General features: G+C 36.4%; 1 protein-coding gene across 1 annotated transcript in view; it reads right to left on the minus strand.

Moving 5' to 3' along the window:
* Positions 1 to 23,434, minus strand: part of TRDN (triadin) — a 330,560-nt gene that overhangs the window by 192,131 nt on the left and 114,995 nt on the right. Inside the window, exons 11-12 of the mRNA XM_087443768.1 lie at positions 14,415 to 14,474; positions 13,542 to 13,601 (exon numbers count right to left, since the gene is read on the minus strand). Coding sequence (XP_087299894.1) covers positions 13,542 to 13,601; positions 14,415 to 14,474 — 120 coding nt within the window. The remainder of the gene's footprint in view (positions 1 to 13,541; positions 13,602 to 14,414; positions 14,475 to 23,434) is intronic.

The following is a 23,434-nucleotide window of genomic DNA, read 5'->3' on the forward strand; positions in this document are numbered from 1 at the left end:
GCTAAATTCGAGATTAAGAGCCCCTCTAATTATCTTCTGTTTCTCTTATAATGACAATTATCATTTTTTAGGTTGTTAAACTTTCTGGATCTATAGAAGATACTGCATATTATAACACAAAGCATACGTGTTTTCAAGGGGCTGTTAGGAAAGGCAATAGTCAAAAATGTGTAACAGGAATAAACTATGGATTACCATGTAACAGAAAGGACAGTGTGCTCTTTCTAACTATTATCACTAGAGAAGCTAATAAGTGTAACAGCAGTATGGGCTGTTTTGCTATCTCTAATTTGTCTTGGGCTGACTCACTGTGTTTATTAATAGTTTGGAGAGATAAACGTGTTGTTAATTTTATACTCCAGCTATAAAATGCCATCTTTTCAATTTGAAAGTCAAAAAGAAAGGCAAGATTAAACTCAGAAGAAAATTAAAAGAATCATTTGGGTTTTGTTTTCTATTTCATTTACAAAACAAAACACCCTTGTTTTTAGTCATAAAAATTTTTTAATTACATTAACAGTTTTCTAGCAAGCAAGTGCTGAATTGACAAATATAGCTTCCTTTCTAAGTCTGATGAAATAAACATGTATATGTTGACTCTCTAAAGCAAGCTACATATAACAAGCATCTATGAATAAATATCAGAGGAGAATTATTTTCTCTCATAAGAATTTATGTAGCAAGGTGAGATTTATCAAAATCCTTCACATAATTTGCTATCTCCCCTCATAATTTAATAGTTTTTAAATTGCTGTCACTATTCTCAACCTGTATGGAGGTTTTATTTGGTAATGAGCGTTTAGGTTGGAAATGACAGAATCCCAGCATAAACTAACTTGGATGAATAGAGGAACTAATTAGATGATGTAACCTAATGACAGGAGGTCACAGGGATGATGGTTTCCAGGGATACCTGGATCCTAGCCTTGAAATACCATTAAAATTCTACCTGCGTCCTTTTCTCTGCTTCTACATGTCAGCATTAGTTTCAAGATCGGTTGTCACAACAAGGGTGTAAACGACCAATAACGTTTCCTGGGCTCACGTTACCTAATTTCACCACCTAAGAAGAAGAGACCATCTTCCTTTTGTCCTTTTTAAAAAGTCTACAGACAAGACTCCCAACTTGGGTCACATGGCAGGTGGATCAGTGATGATGATTTGAAGCCCCACTAGAGCCATGTGGTTGGAGTTAAAGGGAAGAGCCATACACCAAATGAGCAGGATAAGAAGAAAAGAGAAGGACCAGAGAGAAAAATTGTAATTGTTTACTGCCAGTTTTTGTCAATACAGTTTTTAATCAGGCGAGAATATGAGTTTTTAATTCATCATATTTCTATACTCTACCTAACTGGATTCAGTGGCAGACAAGGATATTTAATGCCTAGTGTTACCAGTGCATCAAACTGAATGAAAACTGTCACCCAATCTGCAGTCTTGAACTCCTTCCTCCCTTACCTCCCCTTCTCATTCCTAATTGGTTATTCTGGCCTACTTCTTTTGTGCTGACTTGCACACATTCATGCCTTCCTACCAAGGCTAAATTCTTTCATAGCAACCATTTTATAACAAAGTTGAAAGCGTGGCTTCTTTCACATGCATTATATTTTTACAGGCTCTCTACACACCAGGAAGAATAACTCATACATTAATTAGCTTTCTCTCTGTGGTTTTATTAAAATCACTTGCTAGCTAAAGACCTCACACATAGATTATATCTGTCATTTTGATAAAATTTGAGTGAAGCTAAAATTCAGTTGAAATAGCAAATTAAAATGTGCATATACTTGTGAAACCCAAAGGCTGAAACTATGGGTTCTATTGGAAATGGAAGAAATTTGTTCAAAAAACAAATGATTAGAAACAGCAAGGATGTGTGGTGAGAGCCTCAGTTAATGACCTTACTGCATGAGACATGCTGCCCTGGAGTTATCTTCAGCCATCAGTTCATGGAATGCCTTTTACAGAATAGGGGAGACATTAGGTTTTACTCTGAGTGAGATGGAAGCCTCTTTAAAGGTGGAAGCAGAAGGGGGTGGGGTCTCCATCAGCCTGGGTACCTGAGCAGCTACGATAAGCAGGGCCCCTTTCCCAAGATGTAGCATGAACCACAAATAAACTTTGTCAAAGTTACTGAAATTTTTAGGGTTTTGTTGTTGTCGTTATTGTTTGCAGTGTAACCATACCTATAGAAGAGATGATGATGCCCAAACTGGGGTAGTTCTTGAAGACAGTGAGAAAAGATCAGCTACAAAAGATATTTCAAAGGTGAAGGTGACAGGATTTAATAACAGGTTGAGGAGGAGGACTAAAGGAGTCAAGGGTGACTATGGAGATTTGGGCCTAAGCAAAAAAAAAAAGAATGATGTGACAGGTTACTGAGAAGAGGAAAAGAGCTGAATATAGAAACATATTCTAGGGTGTGTGTGTGTAAAGATTTAAGTTTAGGGGCCAGCCTGGTGGCGCAAGCGGTTAAGCGCGTGTGCTCCGCTGCAGCGGCCCGGGGTTTGCCGGTTCAGATCCCGGGCGCGCACCAATGCACCGCTTGTCAGGCCATGCTGTGGTGGCATCCCATATAAAGTAGAGGAAGATGGGCATGGATGTTAGCCCAGGGCCAGTCTTCCTCAGCAAAAAAGAGGAGGATTGGCAGATGTTAGCTCAGGGCCGATCTTCCTCACAAAAAAAATAAAAAGATTTAAGTTTGTTTTTGTAAATCATATTAATTTGGATGTGTCTAATAGATATTTAAATGGAGATGTAGAATAGGCAAGTGGTTATACGAGTGTGGGGTTTAGGGAGACATCAGAGATGGAAACATACATTTGGGACTCATTATCACAAAGATGGTATTAAAACCATGGGACTGTATGAGATCACACAGGAAGTGAGTCCAGATAAAGAGAAGAGACAGAGAATTGAGCCCTGGATACCAGAAAGAAAGGGAGGAAACCAGCAAAGAACACCAAGAAAGAGTGACCAGCGAGGTTAAAAGGAAAAAGTATGGTTCAAGAGGCTGAATGAAGAAAGAGGGATCTTCTGCCAAATGTTCTCAAGAACTGAGAATTCACCTTTGCATTTGGTAATGTGGAGGTCAGTAGTGACCTTGACAAGAATTGAGTGGCGATGAAGGCCTGAGTATAGTGGGTACGTGACAGACAGAGAGGAGAGTGCAGACAGCTCATGAAGAGTTTAGCTCTAAAGGGATCTGAGAAATGGGACAGTAATCTGAGAGGGATGTACCAGCAACAGGACATTTATATAGGTATAAGAGATGCTGTATGCATTGTATGCTGCTGGGAATGACCAGTAGAAGAAGTCAAAACAAATTTGCAGGGGAGAGAATTGCTGGAGCAATGTTCTTGAGTTAGCAGAGGCAATAGAGGATTGTGCACAAGTGCAAAGTTGTTCCTTTAAGTATGAACTTTTTTTTTTTCCCTGAGGAAGATTCACCCTGAGCTAACATCTATTGCCAATCTTCTTTGTTTGTACGTGAGCCACCACCATAGCAAGGCCACTGACAGACGAGTGGTCTAGGTCCGTGCCTGGAAACCAAACCTGGGCGGCAGAAATGGAGCATGCAGAACTTAATCACTAGGCCACCAGGGCTGGCCCTAGTGTGAAGATTTTAACTGTTGTACTGCGTTATATTCAGCCAAGAAGGCAGAGGGTAAAAGGAGACAGATGAGGTACGTCGGTGGATTCGATGGTCAGAGCTTCTGAGAGCTCTCTTCTAAATCTTATTTTCTTAGGGAACTAGGAAGCAAGTACTCAGCTGATAGAGAAGAAGGGTGAAAGGTGAAGGAAGATTGACAAAAGGGGGGCAGTTTGGAAACAGTAGTCTCAGAAAGGGGAGAATGAACTATTAGGACTTCAATCCTGAAAGGTAATAGAATCATGGGGCAGCACCATTTTAAAAGACAGCATTTATTTGGCAAATGTCCACTGAGCCCGTGCTGCATGTAAGGCATAGTGGAACAATAATAAGAAGTAGTATAAATTCCCAAGAACTTTGGTGAATATACATATTTTTAGGGAGGAGAATGCCCAAGTATTTCATCATATTCTATTGATAGACTTGTTTCACATGTTCAATGCTACGGTGTTTTATTTTGTTGTGTTTTTCCTTTGTCCTCTGATTCATACTTGAGAATGTACCAACTTCTACACCAGCATAGTATCTTTCAGGACAATTATTTTGATCTGCTTCTGTTTCTGATGTATTTTAACACTAGCCTTTTCATTTGTTCACCTTTTTTGACCTTATATCCTAAGATTGATACAGCTAACAGGATACAGGCAATGACTAACATAAATGCTACATTTTTTTCCTGAGACTGAAATTGTTTTCCAAAAACAAAAAAAGACTTCTTTTAATTAGAGAAGTATTGCATATGCTCCTCCCTGACTCCTTCAGTTACTTATAACAGGCAAACGTCATAAAATATAATCACAATTCTTATTTTCCAGCTGGAAAATTTTTGTCACCTGAAAGTTTTTTTCCGTCTTTTTCATCACAAGTCCTTATTATACTGTCTCTCCTACCTTAAGCTTATTGTGGTTGGGGTTTTCCTACAGAGATGTCTCAAGATATTTCTTTATCCTGAGGCAATTAATCATTATTCCATATGTGTAATATATTTTATTTACTTTTTCCACAGTGTCCTGGGTTTATGCAGACATCAATAAAACATGCTCTGTTTAGGTTCCGAATAATGTTTTATGCTGTGGTAGACAGTCAGGAGAGACAGTGTGAATTCAGGTTATATACAGTGAATATTTACTATGAACTCACTTCCTAGAATCAACTTTTGACCAGACTTTTTTTTTTTAATAACTAATCAGCTAGAAGAGTTTGACAAAGGGCCAAATTTAAAATCATGATAATAAAAAACTTTATTTCAAAGATTAAATAATCCAGACATCAGTTTCATTTAGCCTGGTATTTAATTTTGGAAAAGTACAGTCTTATGAGTGTCTTTAGATTGAATGTAATCATTCTTCTTATAGGATATACCTCCACAAATTCCAGAGACATACTCACGCTCACTTTTGAACACTTTGAATGGTAGACTTCACTAACTGAAAATATTCTCTATACAATCTTGAACATCCCACACTGTTTTCTTCTAACTTTGACCTAATTTAGTTTTGAGGGAATCAGCCTGCCCCCTTACAATTTCATTCCAAATATTTTGGACAAAGTACATTTAATTGTTCTCCTCAAGAGATAGGACCCGTAGTCTAAGCTAAGACCATCAGATAGATTATTCTTTCGTTCTCACCACAAAGGTTATTTCAAGAATGGGCCCATAAAGACCAATATGAATCTCTTCAGGTTTTCTACTTGAGCTCTCAGGAAGCCACCCTAGTCGTTTTCTCACAGAACAAGAAGAGAGGATGTAGGGCAGGCAGCACCTGATATGACCAATTTACAACCATGTGGGCCAATATCAAGGGAGCAGAGTCTAAAAAGCAAGAAATATAAACCTCATCCTGATGAAACATTTAACCCTGAGGTCAAGCTGAACTCGTAGACAGTTTACTCTACAACTGTAGTTGGATAAATCAATAAATTCCCTACTTTAGATGGTCTGCCACTTGCAAGAGCAAGTATCTTTAACAGTAAACCACTGTTAAAATTTTATGTGTTCCAGTCTCCAGCCTGCTTAAAAATACGTTAAGTGTACCTAGGTCAAAAGCCTGATTACATAAGTCTGTGGCATTCTTGTTCTAAATTTCTAACGGGTACCAACCTACCAGAAAAGAGACTCACTTTCTATACGTATGCCTTAATCTTAGTGTGGGCTCTTGTATCTGCCCCATTGTGATAGTGCTCACAGTATATTATAAACGTCTATTTGACTGTTTCCTAAGGTCTTTGAAAACAAGCAGCATGTCTTTTACATTGACCTATCTCCAATATTTAGCAGATTTCCTCACAGATATTATGCACTTATTAAAGACTTGTTGAGTGAATGAATGAAGGAAAGCATAATTTCTACAATAAAAAATAGAATTAGACTCATATTGTATCTTTATTTCTTTCCTCCATGCATATGCTTGTCCATAATATGATCTCAAGGGAATTAGGAAAAAAAGGAAAGAAAAAAGAAGAGAAAGAAAAGAAAAAGACACTAAAGCAATCTACGATCAGCATTTCCTAGAGTTGGAAAAAAATGTTGGCAGTTTGCAAAAGATAGTGAAGCTCTCCTTAGTGAACTTCCTCATGCCTTTGCTCCATTACTAACTGGTTACCATGGCTAAGATGCTTAAGTGTTCCAATCCTGGGTTTCTCTTTCTATAAAATGGGCATTATAATACCTACCTCAAGAGCTGTTGTAAGGATTAAATGAAAAAAGAGTGAATACATTTAACTGTTATTTATTATTACTTTAAAGTGTTCTTGATAAAAAGAATATGTATTGGCACAACTTGCTAAGTGATTTGGAAAATCTGCTTTTGATATCCCTAGAGAGGCTGGATTTGAGAGAAAGATCATTTTGATGTTTTTTAAACTTTACTTTCACTGAAAGAAAAATCTTGCAGACTTTTAGGGTATACAATAAAAAATAAATTTACTGGATATTTTACAGCGATGGGCTTAAATGTGTTTCTCAGATCACAAGGAAAACTCTAGTTACATTATTCCCCAACAACTTGGTCAAAATCCTTCTATATGTTCAAATTAAAAAAAAAAATTTTTTTCTAACTGACGCTTCACTTCCTGTACCACTCTTCATAATCTTCCCATTAAAATTTAATTGATGATGCTGGCAAGAAACCACTTTGTTTTAATGTTAAATTAAATTATTTTGTTTCTTATTTTTTCAGAGAATAATTCATTCTGAATATAAACTGCAATTAAAAACAATTTCTCTAATATGGGTACAAGAAATATTTAAAATATCGATATGTCAATGCATACAGAGAAGAAATATTCATAGTCTATTTACTGAATCCTTCCTCATACTAATTTCAATCCTCTCTGTTGAAACTACTTCACAAAATATAACACAGTTCTCTTATACTCAAGTCTAGGGCTGATGTTTTTCTGTCTTCAGCGGGAAGGTAGTCCTGATTCTCCATAATAAGCATTAAAAAGATTAAAATAGTCACTTGTATACTAGTCTGTTTTTCCAGGCCTAAGTAATTTTTAATATGAAACTTTTTCCCTTTCTAAGTTTTAAAATATATTTTAAATTCTTTTTTAAGCCAAAATGCCATTACTTCATTTTTGCACTTAACCCAAACACACTTCTGTATTGTTCAAACCAAAAGCTAGAACATGGAGGATTGTCTCAAAGATTCCACAACATATCACAACGTTAATTCCCTCTCACCTCCTCTGAAGCAGTTTGACTTCTATTCGGCTAATCCAGATGTGATATAAGAGGTAATCAAAGACATCATACTAAAGAACAAGTCAGCCGACTTTCCTGAATTTTCCATTACAAAATCCTTTACCCCCAAGAGAATAAGCAATGGTTGTCTTTCATGATTTCTATGCTTGCAAAACACTTGAAAATATATTCTCTTGCCTTCAAAGCAATTCAAGCATTGTAAATGTTTTTAATACAGTCAAGCCATAATCATCTGAACTCAGACTTGCAACCTATTCTATCTGGAAACAAAAAGCTAACTTGAAAGCTATCTACTGTTGCCCTGTAATTATGGAACACCTTTAAGTCAAGGCTGGGGATTACTAATTAGGTCAAGCCCTATTTGTGTCAGATTTCCAATTATTTACCTGTCTGAACTAATTTTTGAATAACCTCATCTAGAACATACATTAATGTAATTGCCCCAGTATCACTCAAAAGTGTATGAAGTGTCTGTATTTTATAACGATATTAACTAGTAGATGACTACAAAATATGTAGAATCCTGAAAAAATTAATGTAGATTTTAAAGTGTCTAACAAATAATACTAAGCTGATCCATTTGTCAAATCTTGTCCAAATACATATGCGCAAAATACAAAATTCATTTGTAAGATAACTTTCTATAATCAAGTGTTTTTCAAATAGAGAGAAAGAAATGGAGTGAGCATAAAAAGCTATAATCTTCTCAAAATACAAGTCTGGAAAACAGAAGGTTGCTCTTTCAAACTGAAACTTAACAGTGAATATATATGAAAGATACTATATATTATCTTGCCAATTATATCTGTACATATAAATATGTCAAGGAAGTTACTTTCAATTACGAATAATTACATATAAAATATGTAATTTATATGCATTACATATAAAATAATTATTTTAATTACAAATAATTTTGTGGTTTGTAGTTTGCCATGTAAATTATTTTGAGTTCTAGTAGCTAGAACAACCTGTTACAAAAGATTCATAAAGTGAAATAGATGATATTCTGTCTCTAGCAGTCTTAAAACTTAATGATATATTCAAAGTTATGAGCCTCTGTAAAGGATTCTTTGCAATTTCTCAGTGACAAAAGCAGATCTTATATAAAGAAATCAAATAGCTGAAGGTTTCAGTTTGTGCATAATTTAATAGTATTTGCCCCATATAGTAATTTATAATATTCTACGGAAATAAATATAACTATATCCTTCAAAACAGAATAAACCTTAAGAGCTTTATACTGGATTAATCTTATCTGGTCAATTTATCTCCACAAAGATATTTTAATGTAAATTTCTAATGGTATATTTTAACTGAATGAATGATTCTTAAAAAATGTTGCTAAAATATACTTCACAAACTTACCTTTTGCCACTCAGTGAACATTAAGGACATTTTGGATATACCTTTTTCTGAAACTGAGGCTTTCAACTCAGAATGGATTTACTATGGGAGTTTTAGTTTTATCACAACAGCTGCCTAATTTTATATTGTATATCTTGCAAATGTATGCCTCTCTTTATAAAGCAATCTAGATAATTCCTCTCTAACTTGAAAACAGCTAGAGTAAAAAAGTTTTTACTGTTTTTACTATTGGAGTGTCTGTGGTGTTATCTCCAAAAAAAGCAGATTATTTTTTTCACCTGTGTGCTCATCAAACAATGAATTCTAAATTATCTCTTAGATTTCCATTTATCCCTCATCCCTTTGAGCATCAATCTCTCACATTCTGTTTATGTCCATCAGGCTCTAAATTCACCTTCTAAACCAAAACTAAACAAAACAAAAAAGACTCTACTCCTTATGCAGCCACAATTCAAAAAAAAAAAATCACTACCTTCTTCTCCCTTTTTGGAACTCCATTCCAGTCTGGCTTTATCCCTTCACTCCACAAACTGCTCTGGTCTTTTTTGCCCCCATGTCACAAATTCTAACTAACATTCACAAAGTTACAAAGTTGATTACTTCTTGCTTCTTGAAACATCCTTTTCTGAAATGTCTCTAATACCAAACCCTTTTGCGTTTCCTTTAACCTGTCTGACAATTTCTTTCAGCCTCTCTTGCTTTATTTTCCATCCTCTAATCTCTAGATGCTGGAATTCCCCAGGTCTTGATTCTGTAGTCTATTCTCTTTTTTCTTTTGACACAATATCTCAGGGTAATATCATTTATTTCCAGGGCAATAACTATGATCTATATGGACTACTGTATTCACTACTTCATTTCAGAATCTCCTCTGAGTTCCAGATCCACATATCTAAATGACTATTCAGAGTATATGGGCTGTGGAGCCACACTGCCTGGGTTAAAATCCCGGCCCTGACATCTATGACCTGTGTGACCTTGGGCATGTTACTTAAGCTCTCTGTGTCTTTGGTTCCTCAATTTTATAATGAGGATTACAATACCTTATTTCTTGATTTATTATAAAGATTGACTGAATTAACATTTGTAAAGGACTTAAAATAGTTTCTGATACAAAATTTGAATGTGAGTCACAAACACCTGAAACAAAATACTCAAAAGTAAACTCCAGGGTGTTTCCATCATAGCTGTTCCCCATATTGGCTTCACCATCCCAATAAATGACACCCTTTTTTAATTGGCTTACCTCTTCTCCTTTCTCCCTCTAATCCATTATCCAATTCAGATTATACTTGTATTGAGCATAGATCAGGATATTTTCTCCACTGCTAATACCAATCAAGAATCTCCCATTGCATTTTTAAGAAATCCAAACACCTACACAAGTCTCTGCATATTCTGACCCCCTGTACTTCCTAATACACAATCACACACACACCATATTCACACATCACACAAAGATGAACACATCAATGGCTGGATCCTTTCCAATACCTGAGATTCCAATTTGAATGTTGTCTCGGAGAGAGGCTTGCTCTAACAAGCTTAGCTAAATAGGTCCTGACTCCCACCCATTGTTTTCTGTCGTTGCCCCAAATTTGTTTCCTCCATGTCTCTTACTCAAGTTGTGCCTATGGACATTATGTCCACTTATTCACTGTGTGCCTCCCTTTTCAAACCGTAAGCTCCATTATGGCAGGGTATATTTCTGTCTATCCACCTCTGTGTGCCCAGCATTGAACTAGCACAATGTATGGTATACAGTAGGCATTTAGTGAATATTTCCTGCAAGAATGCATGCAAGAATAAATGAATGAGTGAATTTGTCCTTTTCTGGTAGCTTATTTCAGAAAAGCTAGTCTAGTTTTTCAGGATCCTTCTTGCAATTTATACTCCTATTCAGATAACTCTTGAAAAAAATCATGTTGCTACAGTTTAGGTAAAGAACATAAATACATTTATGTGCCTTGTGAGCCCTTTAAATTGCCAAATTTTATCATGTTGCCTGATTGAGCTATGTGTTTCAACTTTTGGGGGGACTTAAATATAGGTTAGGCACTGTACAGTTCAGGCCTTCAAAAACCATCTTTTATTATATTAATTTTATCTTCCAATACATTTCTGAGAGTATCTTTATAATAGGTGCTTCAAGATTTCAGGTTATTCTAAATTTCTTTTATTATCTCTAGAAATTTTTACTACTTTATAACAAGTTTCAAACTGGCGGGTTTTTTTTTTTTTTTTTGTGAGGAAGATCAGCCCTGAGCTAACATCCATGCTAATCCTCCGCTTTTTGCTGAGGAAGACCGGCTCTGAGCTAACATCTATTGCCAATCCTCGTTTTTTTTTTTCCCCCAAAGCCCCAGCAGACAGTTGTATGTCATAGTTGCACATCCTTCTAGTTGCTGTATGTGGGTCGTGGCCTCAGCATGGCCGGAGAAGTGGTGCGTCCGTGCGCGCCTGGGATCCGAACCCGGGCCGCCAGCAGCGGAACCCACGCACGCAACCACTAAGCCACGGCACCGGGCCCCAAACCGGCTGTTTTTAAACTATGTTGCTCTCACATGAAAATATATTTGGAGAATTACTAAACTCTAAAAAGAGACATGAGTTGAAAACCAGCACTCATAGAATCTCTGTCTGTCTCTCTCTCTCATATGCACACACACAATTTTGAGTCTTTGGGGGCTAAGAACTTGTAAACAAATAATTTATGCCTATTTCTGTCAGGAGATTGAACTGATGGTAAGAGCCAATGGTATTTTGTGTAATAAAAAGTAAAAGTGATGGACAAACAGAAAGCTAGTTCCAAGAAGGACAGACTTTGTCAACCCCAGCTGAGATCCCTTCCCAGGTGTGCTGAGCAATCACCTAGATCAGTCTCTGCTTCAATGGCCGAGCACTGGCCTTGTAGGAAGTGATATTGGCATAATCAGTTTTCTTGCCAGTGGTGCACAACCTCACTTTAACATGACTGTTGGGCTAATAACACAGCTTTCCCAGTAGCATAGAAATATCAGATTTTCCCATCACTCACTGTACACAAACGTGTTTTTTCCTTTCCCCTCAAAAACTAAAATCGAAACAAAACAACTACCACACACACACCGCTGAGTTTTGCCAAAAGTATTTTTTTTCTGACTTTGCATTTGCACACTTATGACATATACTTTGAAGATTACAATTCAAAACTTTCTTCTGCAAATACTTTGGTAAAACTGATGGCCCAGGAGGGAGAACCTTTCAAATGCAAAGTAATTGGCAATCAACTCCCAGACCCATAGAATACCTAGACACCTCTTCCTGAAGATCTCATGAGCCATACAATCATGCAAGTCTTAATATTTTACACTTTTTATTACCCCAGGTGTCAGGGATTACCTGTAAATCTTATTTGTTGCTTACTAAGAGTAATCAATGCCTAGTTTGGCATCCTATGGTCTCCTTTTTCAGGGCCCTTCACCACCACCTTTTTGTTTCCTCCCACTCACTATTACTCCCCAGGAAGAGAAGGGTTTTCACAAATGCTGTCAAGCTGGCCTGCTCTCTCCAGATAATGTCCTACCTCGCATCTCTCTCTTCAACCTCTTTATCCGGTAAGCTTACCAACTGACTCGTTTTCTAGGGCATTGTTTTCAGCTTAATGTTACACAGGGAAGATCTGGAAATCTCATTCACTTAGTGCTGATAGCTGAGAAGAATTAGTTTGTTACCCCATACACACAGGCCCCAGGAGATTTGCATTTTAATAGAGGACGATTCCTTCATAACTCAAAGAAATGGAAAATATCTAGTGGTGGAATTTCAAGCATCACTGACACCAGCAGAGGAAACATTTGGGGTGAAAACACTTACCACCAAGCCATAATACTTGAGATGACTGTCTTTTTCACCTAGAGTTAAGCTTAACCTAAATAGAAGCCAATATTCAGGTTTGAACAAGATTAAAAGCAGAACTAAATTTAAAGCAAAAATCTAAGCTGTTGAACAATGCCATTTCGTAATGGGCTGCATTACTGTCTCTCAGCTTCTTTTCTTTGCAAAGTGATGTTATTATACCATGTAGCCCTTCTCAATTTCAGTATGTCTTCACCAGGATTGCCTTAAAGCTCCCCTCAGCTGTGTTAAACTTTAAGTAGGCTTCTTCCTGACCTTAGACTCTTGATCTCCCTTTTCTGAGAGCATTTACTTTAGAAAATTTGTAAATTCTAAAATTTACAGAAATTCTAAATTTACAAGTCTTGTAAATTGAATTGTAAATTCTCTCTCTGCTCCTTTGAGATATAAATCTTTTTAAAAGCCTCTTTCCAGTTTTACAATCCAGGAAGGCCTTTCTTAAGGACCTAGGAACTATCCTTCGAAATGTAATCATTAGGAAATATAGTACCTCTAGCTCCCAGTTTCTGTGGGAGAGTGGGAACCTAATTCCCTTGGGTACCTTACTCCAAGTTAAAAAATTACAGTCCTATCATGGAGATAAGAGAAAGTTTACTTTTCCTTTGAGTAAGGCCAGTTAGCAAACACAGATGGCCTACAATCCCCTGACCTCATTCCAGCTCTTACAAACCCTCCTGCTTCTTTTTCAGTACAATTGAATTCAGAATGAGTTCTAGGCTCTCTCTCTCCTATTGGTAATAGCCTTGAATAAAGTCTTCCTTACCTGTTTAACTTTGTCCAGCGCAATTTTTGCTTTGGCAGTCTGTACGTGGATGGATTTAAGTAGCTATAACCAATTTGTTTACATTGCTCCAAGATTCTTTCATGAACAAAACATTCTGAACATAATCTGACTAAGAAAACAAAGTATAATACCTTTTCTTTTCACATCAACAGCAGTTTCCTTCTCAGTTTTCTTTTTGACATCTTCTTTTTCTGGTAGTAAAACGAGAAAATTATAAGCCTCTATCTGTTTAATTCTGATATATTTCAGGTCACACATGACTGCCGTTAAGGCATCCAATTCACCTTCTGTAGAGTAATCCTGGATCAGAGCCGTAAATCATGTGAAGGATGAGTGTTACTAGCACTTTCGTAACAGAATACAAAAGTGTGCTTTCTCTTCAGGATGGGAGCAAATTTTTGTGAAAGTCCAAAAAATCTTTCATGACAGTGAAAACATTAAATGGCTTTATTACTTATGGTAGAATTCAATAGTTTTTCTAAAGGATATTAAAAGGAATATATTGAATATTTCCTGAGCTATCAGGCCACTGGAAGCATGTCAGAAGCTCAGAAATCTCTGCGGTTCACTTGGAACTTCAGATGCACTATTTGAAAACAAGGAAAAGAACAAAACATAGCAAACCAATCAACTCGTATTTTTTTGCATACATTAAATAATTTGCTCTTTTGATAGACTTTTTTTTTATTAAACTCAATGAATTTAACAGTAATCATCATATTCATATACAGAGTCAGTAAGGACTGAATTAGAGAGAACCAAACACCCATCCTAAGAAAGGAAAAAATAATCAGTAACAATTTTTAGAAGTGTTCAGGCTTGAATTTTCTTTTTAAAAATTAATCAATTTTAACTTTATTTGGAATATTTATAAATCCCCCAGTGTTAATAGGAATAATAATAAAATTATTAAGGGAATTTCTTTTCTAGAAAACATCTGTACCAGTAGCATTATAAATGGATACCAATTGATTTTTGTGTTAGACAGTTTTTAAATTCCTTGCCTTTCTTTTTTGTTTCAGAAGTCACATTCTTCTCGGCTTTCTTCTTTTCCTCTTCTTTTTCTAAAGAAGAAATTTAAAATATTTTCTTTAGGAAAATTTAGTACAAAAGGAAAGCCAAGATTGCACTGAAGGATTACTGTTAAGTCAGTTCTGCCTCCAGATAGCTTTGTGACTTTGAGCAAGTGGTGTAATCTCACTAAGCCTTATTTTCCTCCTTTGTAAAATAACAGCACTTCTCTCAAAGTTAGATAATGTTTACAAAGCCCCCTGCACAATGCCTAGCTCACAGTAAATGCATTAAATTGTAGATTGCTAATATTGTTTACTAATCATGAACAAGTTTGAGCTTTCTGAACCAAACGATTGTTTGTCTAGTGCCTAAAGTAAAATGTTAATATGTGAAATTAAAATATAATTTCTGAGGAAAGATACTGCAGGTAAGCTAAAACGATTATTTTTTGTTTTCTTTTTGTATGTTCAGTTTCATTAGAAATAAAACACCAGGCCATTAAAAACATCTATTTTGATTTAACTGTTTTTCAAACCTGCCTCTTGTCAACAGGCATTTGGAGCCTGGTGACATTTGTCTGGCAGTGTGTTGGGGACATAACTTCCACTGCCCTTTCTGAGTGGTTGTATATTGAGGGTACTCAGACTATCTTTGCACCCAGAGGTTGCGGTAAGTCTGGATGCCACGTAGAAGAGTTTGTGGTGCCTGTAGACTTGTTCATGGAAGATTTCTGTTTCAAAGATCTGAGAAAGCCTTGGTCTAAAGGGTAGAGGGAACCTCAAGTGCTGCCCAGCCATAGCCTTGTAACAACTGGACATTCCCGGATATTTTTCCGGTAAGTGTACTCATTTCAAATGACAAAGTCATGCAGAAGTACAGAGTTGTTGAAATGGAAGATTCAGTGCTTTTAGGTTTGAGGCAGTTATAAGATGGTTAATGCTGGAAATCGACTGAGTTTTATCTTCAATTAGTAATGCTATTTATCTTATATTTGAAATGACTTTCTCTTTGTCATTTGTCTCTCGTCTCAAGTGTAGACTCCAAGCACACAAAGATTTTCATTAGCCAGAACTATTAAGAGATTGTTACTACACTGAAGAAATGTTACTACATTGAAGAAATTCAATGCGTAGTTCTACTATGAATGCTTAGGTTGTCTACTAATAACTGTATCTTATTAAATATGGGAATTAATTCATTCCCTTAGGTATAGAGATTTTTACCTACAAGATCAAAGACAACACTTTCTTTCAGTGTTAGAAATATAATTTATAAAGAACCCCTTTTCATGAGTCCTAGAGAAAAGTTAGTGTCTTAGGGAGAATTACATTCACACTCTGTCTAAATGTGTCTACAGTGTACCATTACAACCCATCCAATCAGAAGTAGAAAGTCAAGAAGTCAAATTTCGATAGTTTCAGAGTTAGAAATAAACCAATTGAATTCCACTTCGCCTTTCCCTAAAGCTTTGTACATATTAAATATGCAAATCGTATTTAAAATTATGGATAAAGATACTTTTGATTTAAGTAGCATTACTTTCAGCTTCTCTGGGAGAAATTTTATGTAGCAGGACATTTTCTATCTTATCTAAATAAATGCATATGTCACACAATTGAATCACATCTGCTAAAATCACCTTCTGATGTCATGCACCAGAAAAGGGCTTAATTAAAATACAGATTGCTTGTAAATATTTCTTAGCCCATATCAAAAATCAATGCCATAGTCACGACAAGATCACAACTGCATCCAAGTCTCTAAGTTTCATAATGTAGATAAATACATATTTCATTTAAAAGTTCATGCCCATTAGTCAATTTTATACTGAACTTCAGAATGAAAGAAGATATTTGATGCAATAGGATAGAAGACATTCTTTTCATTTTTTTTTTTTAAGAAAATGCTCTTGTGTAATAAATTCTACCCTTTCAATTAATATAGCTGGGATTTTATTGTGGCAATACAGTATTCTTGCCTTAGTTCAGATTGAATTAATGCTTCCATTACACACTCTGTCTGTGATTATGGCCATACGCTGAGATAGTCATGAATAAGAGCAGAAGTCCACAAAAAGTAGGTATAAATAATGTACTTTAATAACATTTTTATGAATTAGACCTTTAAGCTGTCATTATGGGACTGACTTTATTCATGGTGAATTCATTTAGAACATCAACTTCTGAAGATTCTGCATTTCTTCAAGAACGGTTGTCTCTAGTCTATAGGTGATTTGGCAGCAGTGGAATTAGGGTTTTCATTTATAAAAGACACAACAATCTAATGATGTCCTACTTGGATATAAAAGTAACCCATGTTTCTTTTACAAAAACTCCTCCCCCTGAATTTTCTCTCTCAGCAGTCTACAATACTGCCCCCTTTCCACCCGACTATGCACCACATATCCAATTTCCTCTTCCTCTTCTCTTCCAATTCGTTTACTATTTTGTTTGTAACAGCTAAAGAAGAGTTAGAACATTTAATACCACTGGTTTTCAGGGAGTTCACAATTAAGTGTGTCTATAGTACATGAACTTATTACCGTGTTGAGTTTCTCAGGCAAGTGTCACAAGCCCTGAAACGATGGCTCTATCTGGCAGGGATCACAGGACAGCCTGGTTGAGAGAGAAATCCTTTCCACAATGAGCAGCTCTGAGCCACAAATATGTTATTAGCTCTGCATAAATTAACATCACATGAAAGAAAAATTAAACGACTTGCTTTTTACCTTCTAAGATTTTACAATGGGCTTTTCTCTTAATTTTAAACGTTCTTATGCCATCACAAAGACAGAGAACGCACAATAGTTAATTATAATTGTAAAAGCTTTCTAAGATGCCTATTCCTAGTAAAACAAATGCAAGTGTTTCATTTTCATCTTTTGTTTTCTTCCTTCCCTCTTTGCCCTTCTAGTGTAGAGATAATCCAGATTTTACATGTCAGATGGATGTTTTTCTTCTAACCCTCTATGGTCAGGCTTATGTATTCTTGGTCCCAGTGAAGTGAATAAGAATGTGTTTCTTTTATAACAATGCATTTGACATACCTCATCACTGTCACCTTGTTTTTTAGAGTGGCAGAGGTTGGCCTGGAACCCCACTCACTACCGTGGTCATGGAAAATTTCACATAAGCAGATAAGGTCAATTACACCAGCGATTATTAGAGTTCTCCATTGTTATCTACAGAGGGGCATGGGGCAAGAGAGAAAGCACGGGTGCTGGCATCGGTGACCTTGGTCTGAATTCTGCCTCTGACTCTTTCTGTTTGTGTGACATTGGGCAATGTGCTCTGACACACTGAATTTCACTTCCCTCATTTGAAAAATGGGATTAATAAAATCTACCCTGCTGGCTTATTGTAAGGAATGGAGAAACTGAGCTAAAGTGCCTGGACCAGAGTGGATGTTCAAAAAATAATGATAGCAATGACTGGCTATGACTAGATTTTAGAAACAATAAAAATCTGACTACAGATAATCTTCAATAATTTTTCTAGTGACAAGAGATTTTCACATATTGAGGTATATGGGGTAAGTATTCAGGTTCAAAACTGATTCGGCTTGAACTAAAAAGCTTGATTTACGGCCTGTCAAACATACATTGTACATCTGCTTTAACCGTTCAAGTGAAGAATGCATTCTCAAGATAAGAATATATACTTCCTCTCCTCTGCCCTGCTGGTGTTGCCTCCCTGATTAGTCTCTTTCCAGACATCAGGGTCACGTTGACCTGCTAATTTGCAACCAAATACCTCTTTGAAACTTTGATGAAAATGTATCCTGGGTGTATTTAATGTATGTTCTTTGTTCTAAAAAGATATAAGACTGTAGTGAAAACCATGCTTCTCCGGAATGCTTTCTAAGGCCTTCCCGGGTTATAATCCTCACTCTGGCTCAAGTAAGACTCACCTTATTTCTCTTATCTATAGAATGGTTATTGGTTATTTTGCATCGACACTAGGTGTGACATTTATTGAACTATTTGAGTAAATGCACATTAATTCTTTTTTTTGAGGAAGATCAGCCCTGAGCTAGCATCCATGCCAATTCTCCTCTTTTTTCTGAAGGAGACCTGCTCTGAGCTAACATCTATTGCCAATCCTCTTCCTTTTTTTCCCCAAAGCCCCAGTAGATAGTTGTATGTCATAGTTGCACATCCTTCTAGTTGCTGTATGTGGGACACCACCTCAGCATGGCCGGCCAAGCGGTGCGTTGGTGTGCGCCCGGGATCTGAACCCGGGCCGCCAGTAGCGGAGCGCGCGCACTTAACCACTAAGCCACGGGGCCGGCCCCCTGCACATTAATTCTTATTTTTCTATATTGAGGGAGGCTGTGTCTGGAATATTTTGTATTGAGAAACTTCAGGGAAAAAGTACATAAGTAGGCATTAACATTGGGTGAAAGGGCACTGCACTGGAATGAAGGAGAAGTGGATTCTAGCCTGAGTTTTGCTATAATTAGTAGCCACTGTCTTATGCAACTGTGAGTAGATCCTCTGTTTCAATATAACAGGGAGGGGAAGGAGTAGAGTGTATTTAAGTTCCTCTTCACCCTTTTATTCCTTCATTCTCCAAATAAAGTATGCAATATCTTGCATTTATTTCCTAATTTTGCTGGGAAAAGATAACATAAAAGGCTTTAGAGTTGTAAATAGCTATTGTATGTTCTCTGGCTTTTCTATGGCTTAAAAAATTTCAAAGCAAGAGGAAAGTCCATTTTTAAGGCTTAAAAATTAATACATATATGTATATGTACTCATGAATATATAAATATGTATATACGTGCACATAATGTCAGGTGAAAATAAGGGACAGGAAAGAAATAAAGCTTGGTTTAAAGGATTACAGCATGAGAGGATGGCAGGTGAATTGCTTTTTTTAAGGTGGAGCAGGAGTAAAACTTTCTGAATGAATAATATTTTAAAAGATTCTTTAAAAAGCAGGAGAGTTTTGGGCTATTGGGGAGAAGAATTTTCCAGCAGAGGAAAAATATCTGCCAAGCCCTTGAAACGAGAGCATTCTAGATATATTCAAAGATGAACCTGGAGACCAGTGTGGCTGGAGAAGAAGGTGCAGGAGGAGAGTGGTAAGAGATGTGGCCAGAGATGTAGCAGGGGCTGATCACGTAGAATCTTGTTTATGTACGAATTTTCCATTTTACTGTGAGTAAGATGGGAGACCCACTGAGAGGGTTCAAGCAGAGGAATTATATTGTGATAAGTTATGTTTTAAGAGGGACTTTGGCTGTTGCTGGGTCATGTCAAGGGTCCCATTGAATTTTGTGATCATATTGTAAGGAAGAAGGTTAAGTAAAAGAATTCAGTACAAATATTCTTTTTCTTTTTTTTCCCAAAAATTTCCTTCAAATTTTATTTGGGCCTCTTGAAGGAAAGCAACGTTACAGAAATATGGTAGGAGTACCTCTCATTACACCATAATTAGGCTGCTATGACAGCAAAGCTCTCGAAATGAAGAACCTCACTTGAGTTATCTGCCATAACTGAACTAGCCTTTCAGAACCCTGAATCCATTGTCTTCGCGTTGGCTTTTCCTTTAGTGGTAGTTGAATGATTCTCAGAAGGCAGCTCGTCTCATTATCAGTTATTAACAACAAACAGTTCACAACCAGCAATTCTATAGCCTCTTTCAGTGACTACCTAGAGACATTTACATATACAATTTATTCACTTAAATAAACAAATGTTTATCTAGCCTTATGTCAAACCCCTGGTCAGGGTCTAGAGTTTTAAAAAATTCCTTTCAGGAACTCTGGGTATGAGAATAAGAAGTGAGAAAGTTTACAATTACAACTTAGAGACATTAGAGGTAGAGTCTAAGAGAGCCGGCAGGGAGGCCCAAACCCAAGAGCACCATGTGAAGGGGCGAAAGCTCCTCCTGGGGGAGATGGTATGTGGGGCGCTATTCTGAACTGAGTGTGGAAGTGTTACTATTCACGCCAGCTGGAGGACCTGAGGGGCAGAGTGCCCGCTCATGTCCTGCAGAAACAGGCTGAGAACTCTTAGTGATACAGAACCATTCAGGAAGGGCATGTCCCAAAGGACTCCAGATATTATCAGTGTAAATTCAAAATATTTCAAGACACCATACTACCTACAGTTCTTCTTTAAGTTTCAAAAAGATTACGGAGGGCCGGCCCCGTGGCTTAGCTGTTAAGTGCGTGCGCTCTGCTGCTGGCGGCCCGGGTTCGGATCCCGGGCGCGCACCGACGCACCGCTTTTCCGGCCATGCTGAGGCCGCGTCCCACATACAGCAACTAGAAGGATGTGCAGCTATGACATACAACAATCTACTGGGGCTTTGGGGGGAAAATAAATAAATAAAATCTTTAAAAAAAAAAAAAAGATTACGGAGAAGTGACCTCAATAATTACTTTATATGATCAGAGCAAGGCAAAAAAGTGTATTTAGTTTTGGTTGGAACCACACGAATTTCAAGGTGATAGGAAATTATACAAATATAATAAAGCACATGACTTTCCATGCATTAACATCTACTTAGTCCTCGGGTCAGTCTCCACATCCTATAACCTGTGAGAAAATGGGCTCCGGAAAGATGAGTAACATGCCCCACTTCACAAATCACACATGTGACAGAACCAGGTTCAAAACGCAGGATGACCACAAACCCTGTTCTTTCCCCTGCAATATGAAATGTAGCGTGAGGTAGACTTATTCTACTAAAAACTTGCAAACTGAGGCATCGTCAGAAAAGAAGTGCTGACTTCTACCTTATCGTTGTGAAACTTATCTTTCAGCTCTCTCACAGCCAAAATTCTCTGACATGATGACAATTTTTTTCTGTTTCTGAATTTCGTATGCAAAAGTGAATGCAAAGATAAAGATTATTTGATACATTTTAAATAGCAAAAAAATTTCTTATGTTAATTAAACTTAATATTTAATATAGATAAGGTAGATTTCTCCCAAACCTTTCAAAAATGATAAAAGCTTCTTAGATAAGTGATTGCATAACTTTTGAGTGGGTTACATTTATATAGGTGAAGGTTGCTACATCTATTCTTTTTCACTTTTCTACGTAGAAATGAAACAACAAAGGCAACCTCAGTGTGTAAGCCCCCGCGCACGCACATGAGCATGAGAGAGAAAGAGAGAGAGAGAGGCACTCTGATGTTTATTTTTCCTCTCAATGCTTTTACATTTCAGAAAGCAAACGCTCAATTAAAGTTTATTGACTTTTACTCAAGTGAGAATCTCTCCATCTATATACACTCATCTCCGGATATCGCCATGCAGTACAATTGCATTTTCCTTTATGTTTTCCTAGGGTTTTAGTTTTTTTGGTGCTGCTGCCATTTGGAGATTTTTTTTAAAAAAAGCTTTTAACCCTTTTAAGGTTTATTTTTATGCAGAATCTTTGCTTGCTCAAGATTAACTTTTCCAATGTGTCTTTCTACAAGGGCAAGGGAAACATAAATATAAGATTCTTTTCTAATAGCTTTTCATTTTCAATATCATATTATTTGCATAAGATTACTTTTTCCATATTTTTATCTATATGCTTTTTCAACATTTGTAGAAATGGATTGCAGTTGGAAATGGATTGCAAAAGCACTGCATTGCATTTAAAATGTGAAGAATACCTAGAAACATCATAAAATTGAGGCTTTCTCTTCTGCGACTAAATTATTGATATTTAGAGAAAAAGTTGGTTATCATTCAAAATCAAAATATATATTACTTTAAAGTACCATTTCAAAGATACTGCTATTTTTATAACAGATCCTTGAGAATTTAGAGCTTGATTTACTAAGTAAATTAGAAAGACTCAATAGTTATTTTCAAATATAATTTGACTTTAAAATTAGCAAAAGTTATTGGTATATTGAGCACATTTATATGTCTGATTCTCGACGGGAGTCTTTCAGTTTTTAAAAATATGCCTAATAGATATCAACACTTAAAAAGGAAATAAGTGCCCTTTGAAAGAGTACAACTCTTTAAGCTATAATAGTTTTATTATATTGAACTCAGGTTTGTTTTAACTAATGGACTACATAAATTTCATCATCTTTCATGGATTATTCCAAACTAGTAACAAAATTTTTATCTTCTTCCTAATACAAGGTCTATTCTAGGAGATTAAATTTGTTTTTCACTTAAAATCCTCACCTAATTGAAGTGAGTATTCCCTCACATTTTATTATGTGAACAATTGCCTAAATTCTTTACGCCATTTGGCTAAAACAGACCGGGCTTTAAAGATGCAGCTACTTTTCTCAACAGTTCTAGAGAAGAGGAATAATACCGTTTGGAATTGTAATAAGCTTGTGTAATAGAAAGAAACATTTAGATCAAGCTGACACAAATAGCAAATAAATGTTTTATAAAGAAAAACTGGTACTTGTAAACTAAAGCTTTGGGGGGACCCAGTTTTTTCTTATAAATTGCTTTATAAGAAAAAATTGCTTTATGAGAAAAATTTGCTGGCACAGGAGTGTTCCAATCAGAATTCGATAATGAGAAAGCTATTAATAGGTCACATTCACTCAGATTCACAAACTTTCTCACCCCTAACTTCTTCTTTGGTCAAAATACAGGGGAAAAACTATTTCTTGATACCAGCATAAACATTATGAGACAGCTCTGAGGCGGGAAGCTGGTCCTCAGCAAGAGGAGTTTTCTTCACTGCTTCCCATTTCTTGGGGGCCGCCCTTGATGTCCAGAGTAAAAACTTATGGCTACTGGACAGTTAAATCAGACAGACGCCCCTAGCTATATTGTCAGATATGTAGGGGAAGAAAAACAAAACTTCTTTCCCTTATATATAGGTCAACGGGAAAAAGTTAATAATTTTCACAAAAAGTCTTTTTAATAATCAATAATGGGAAATCAAAACCAAATAACAAGAAAGAAAAGTTTTAGGTTTGGAGACATCAGCTTTTACGAAATACATTCAATGTCTAATAAAATGTATTTATATTTCATAATCCGTGGGAAACTCTCATTTCTTTCCATCTTTCTTTTCCTTCT

This window comes from Ceratotherium simum, chromosome 19 (assembly GCF_057802395.1).
Source record: "Ceratotherium simum simum isolate JZ-2026a chromosome 19, ASM5780239v1, whole genome shotgun sequence".
In the NCBI taxonomy this organism is placed as follows: domain Eukaryota; kingdom Metazoa; phylum Chordata; class Mammalia; order Perissodactyla; family Rhinocerotidae; genus Ceratotherium; species Ceratotherium simum.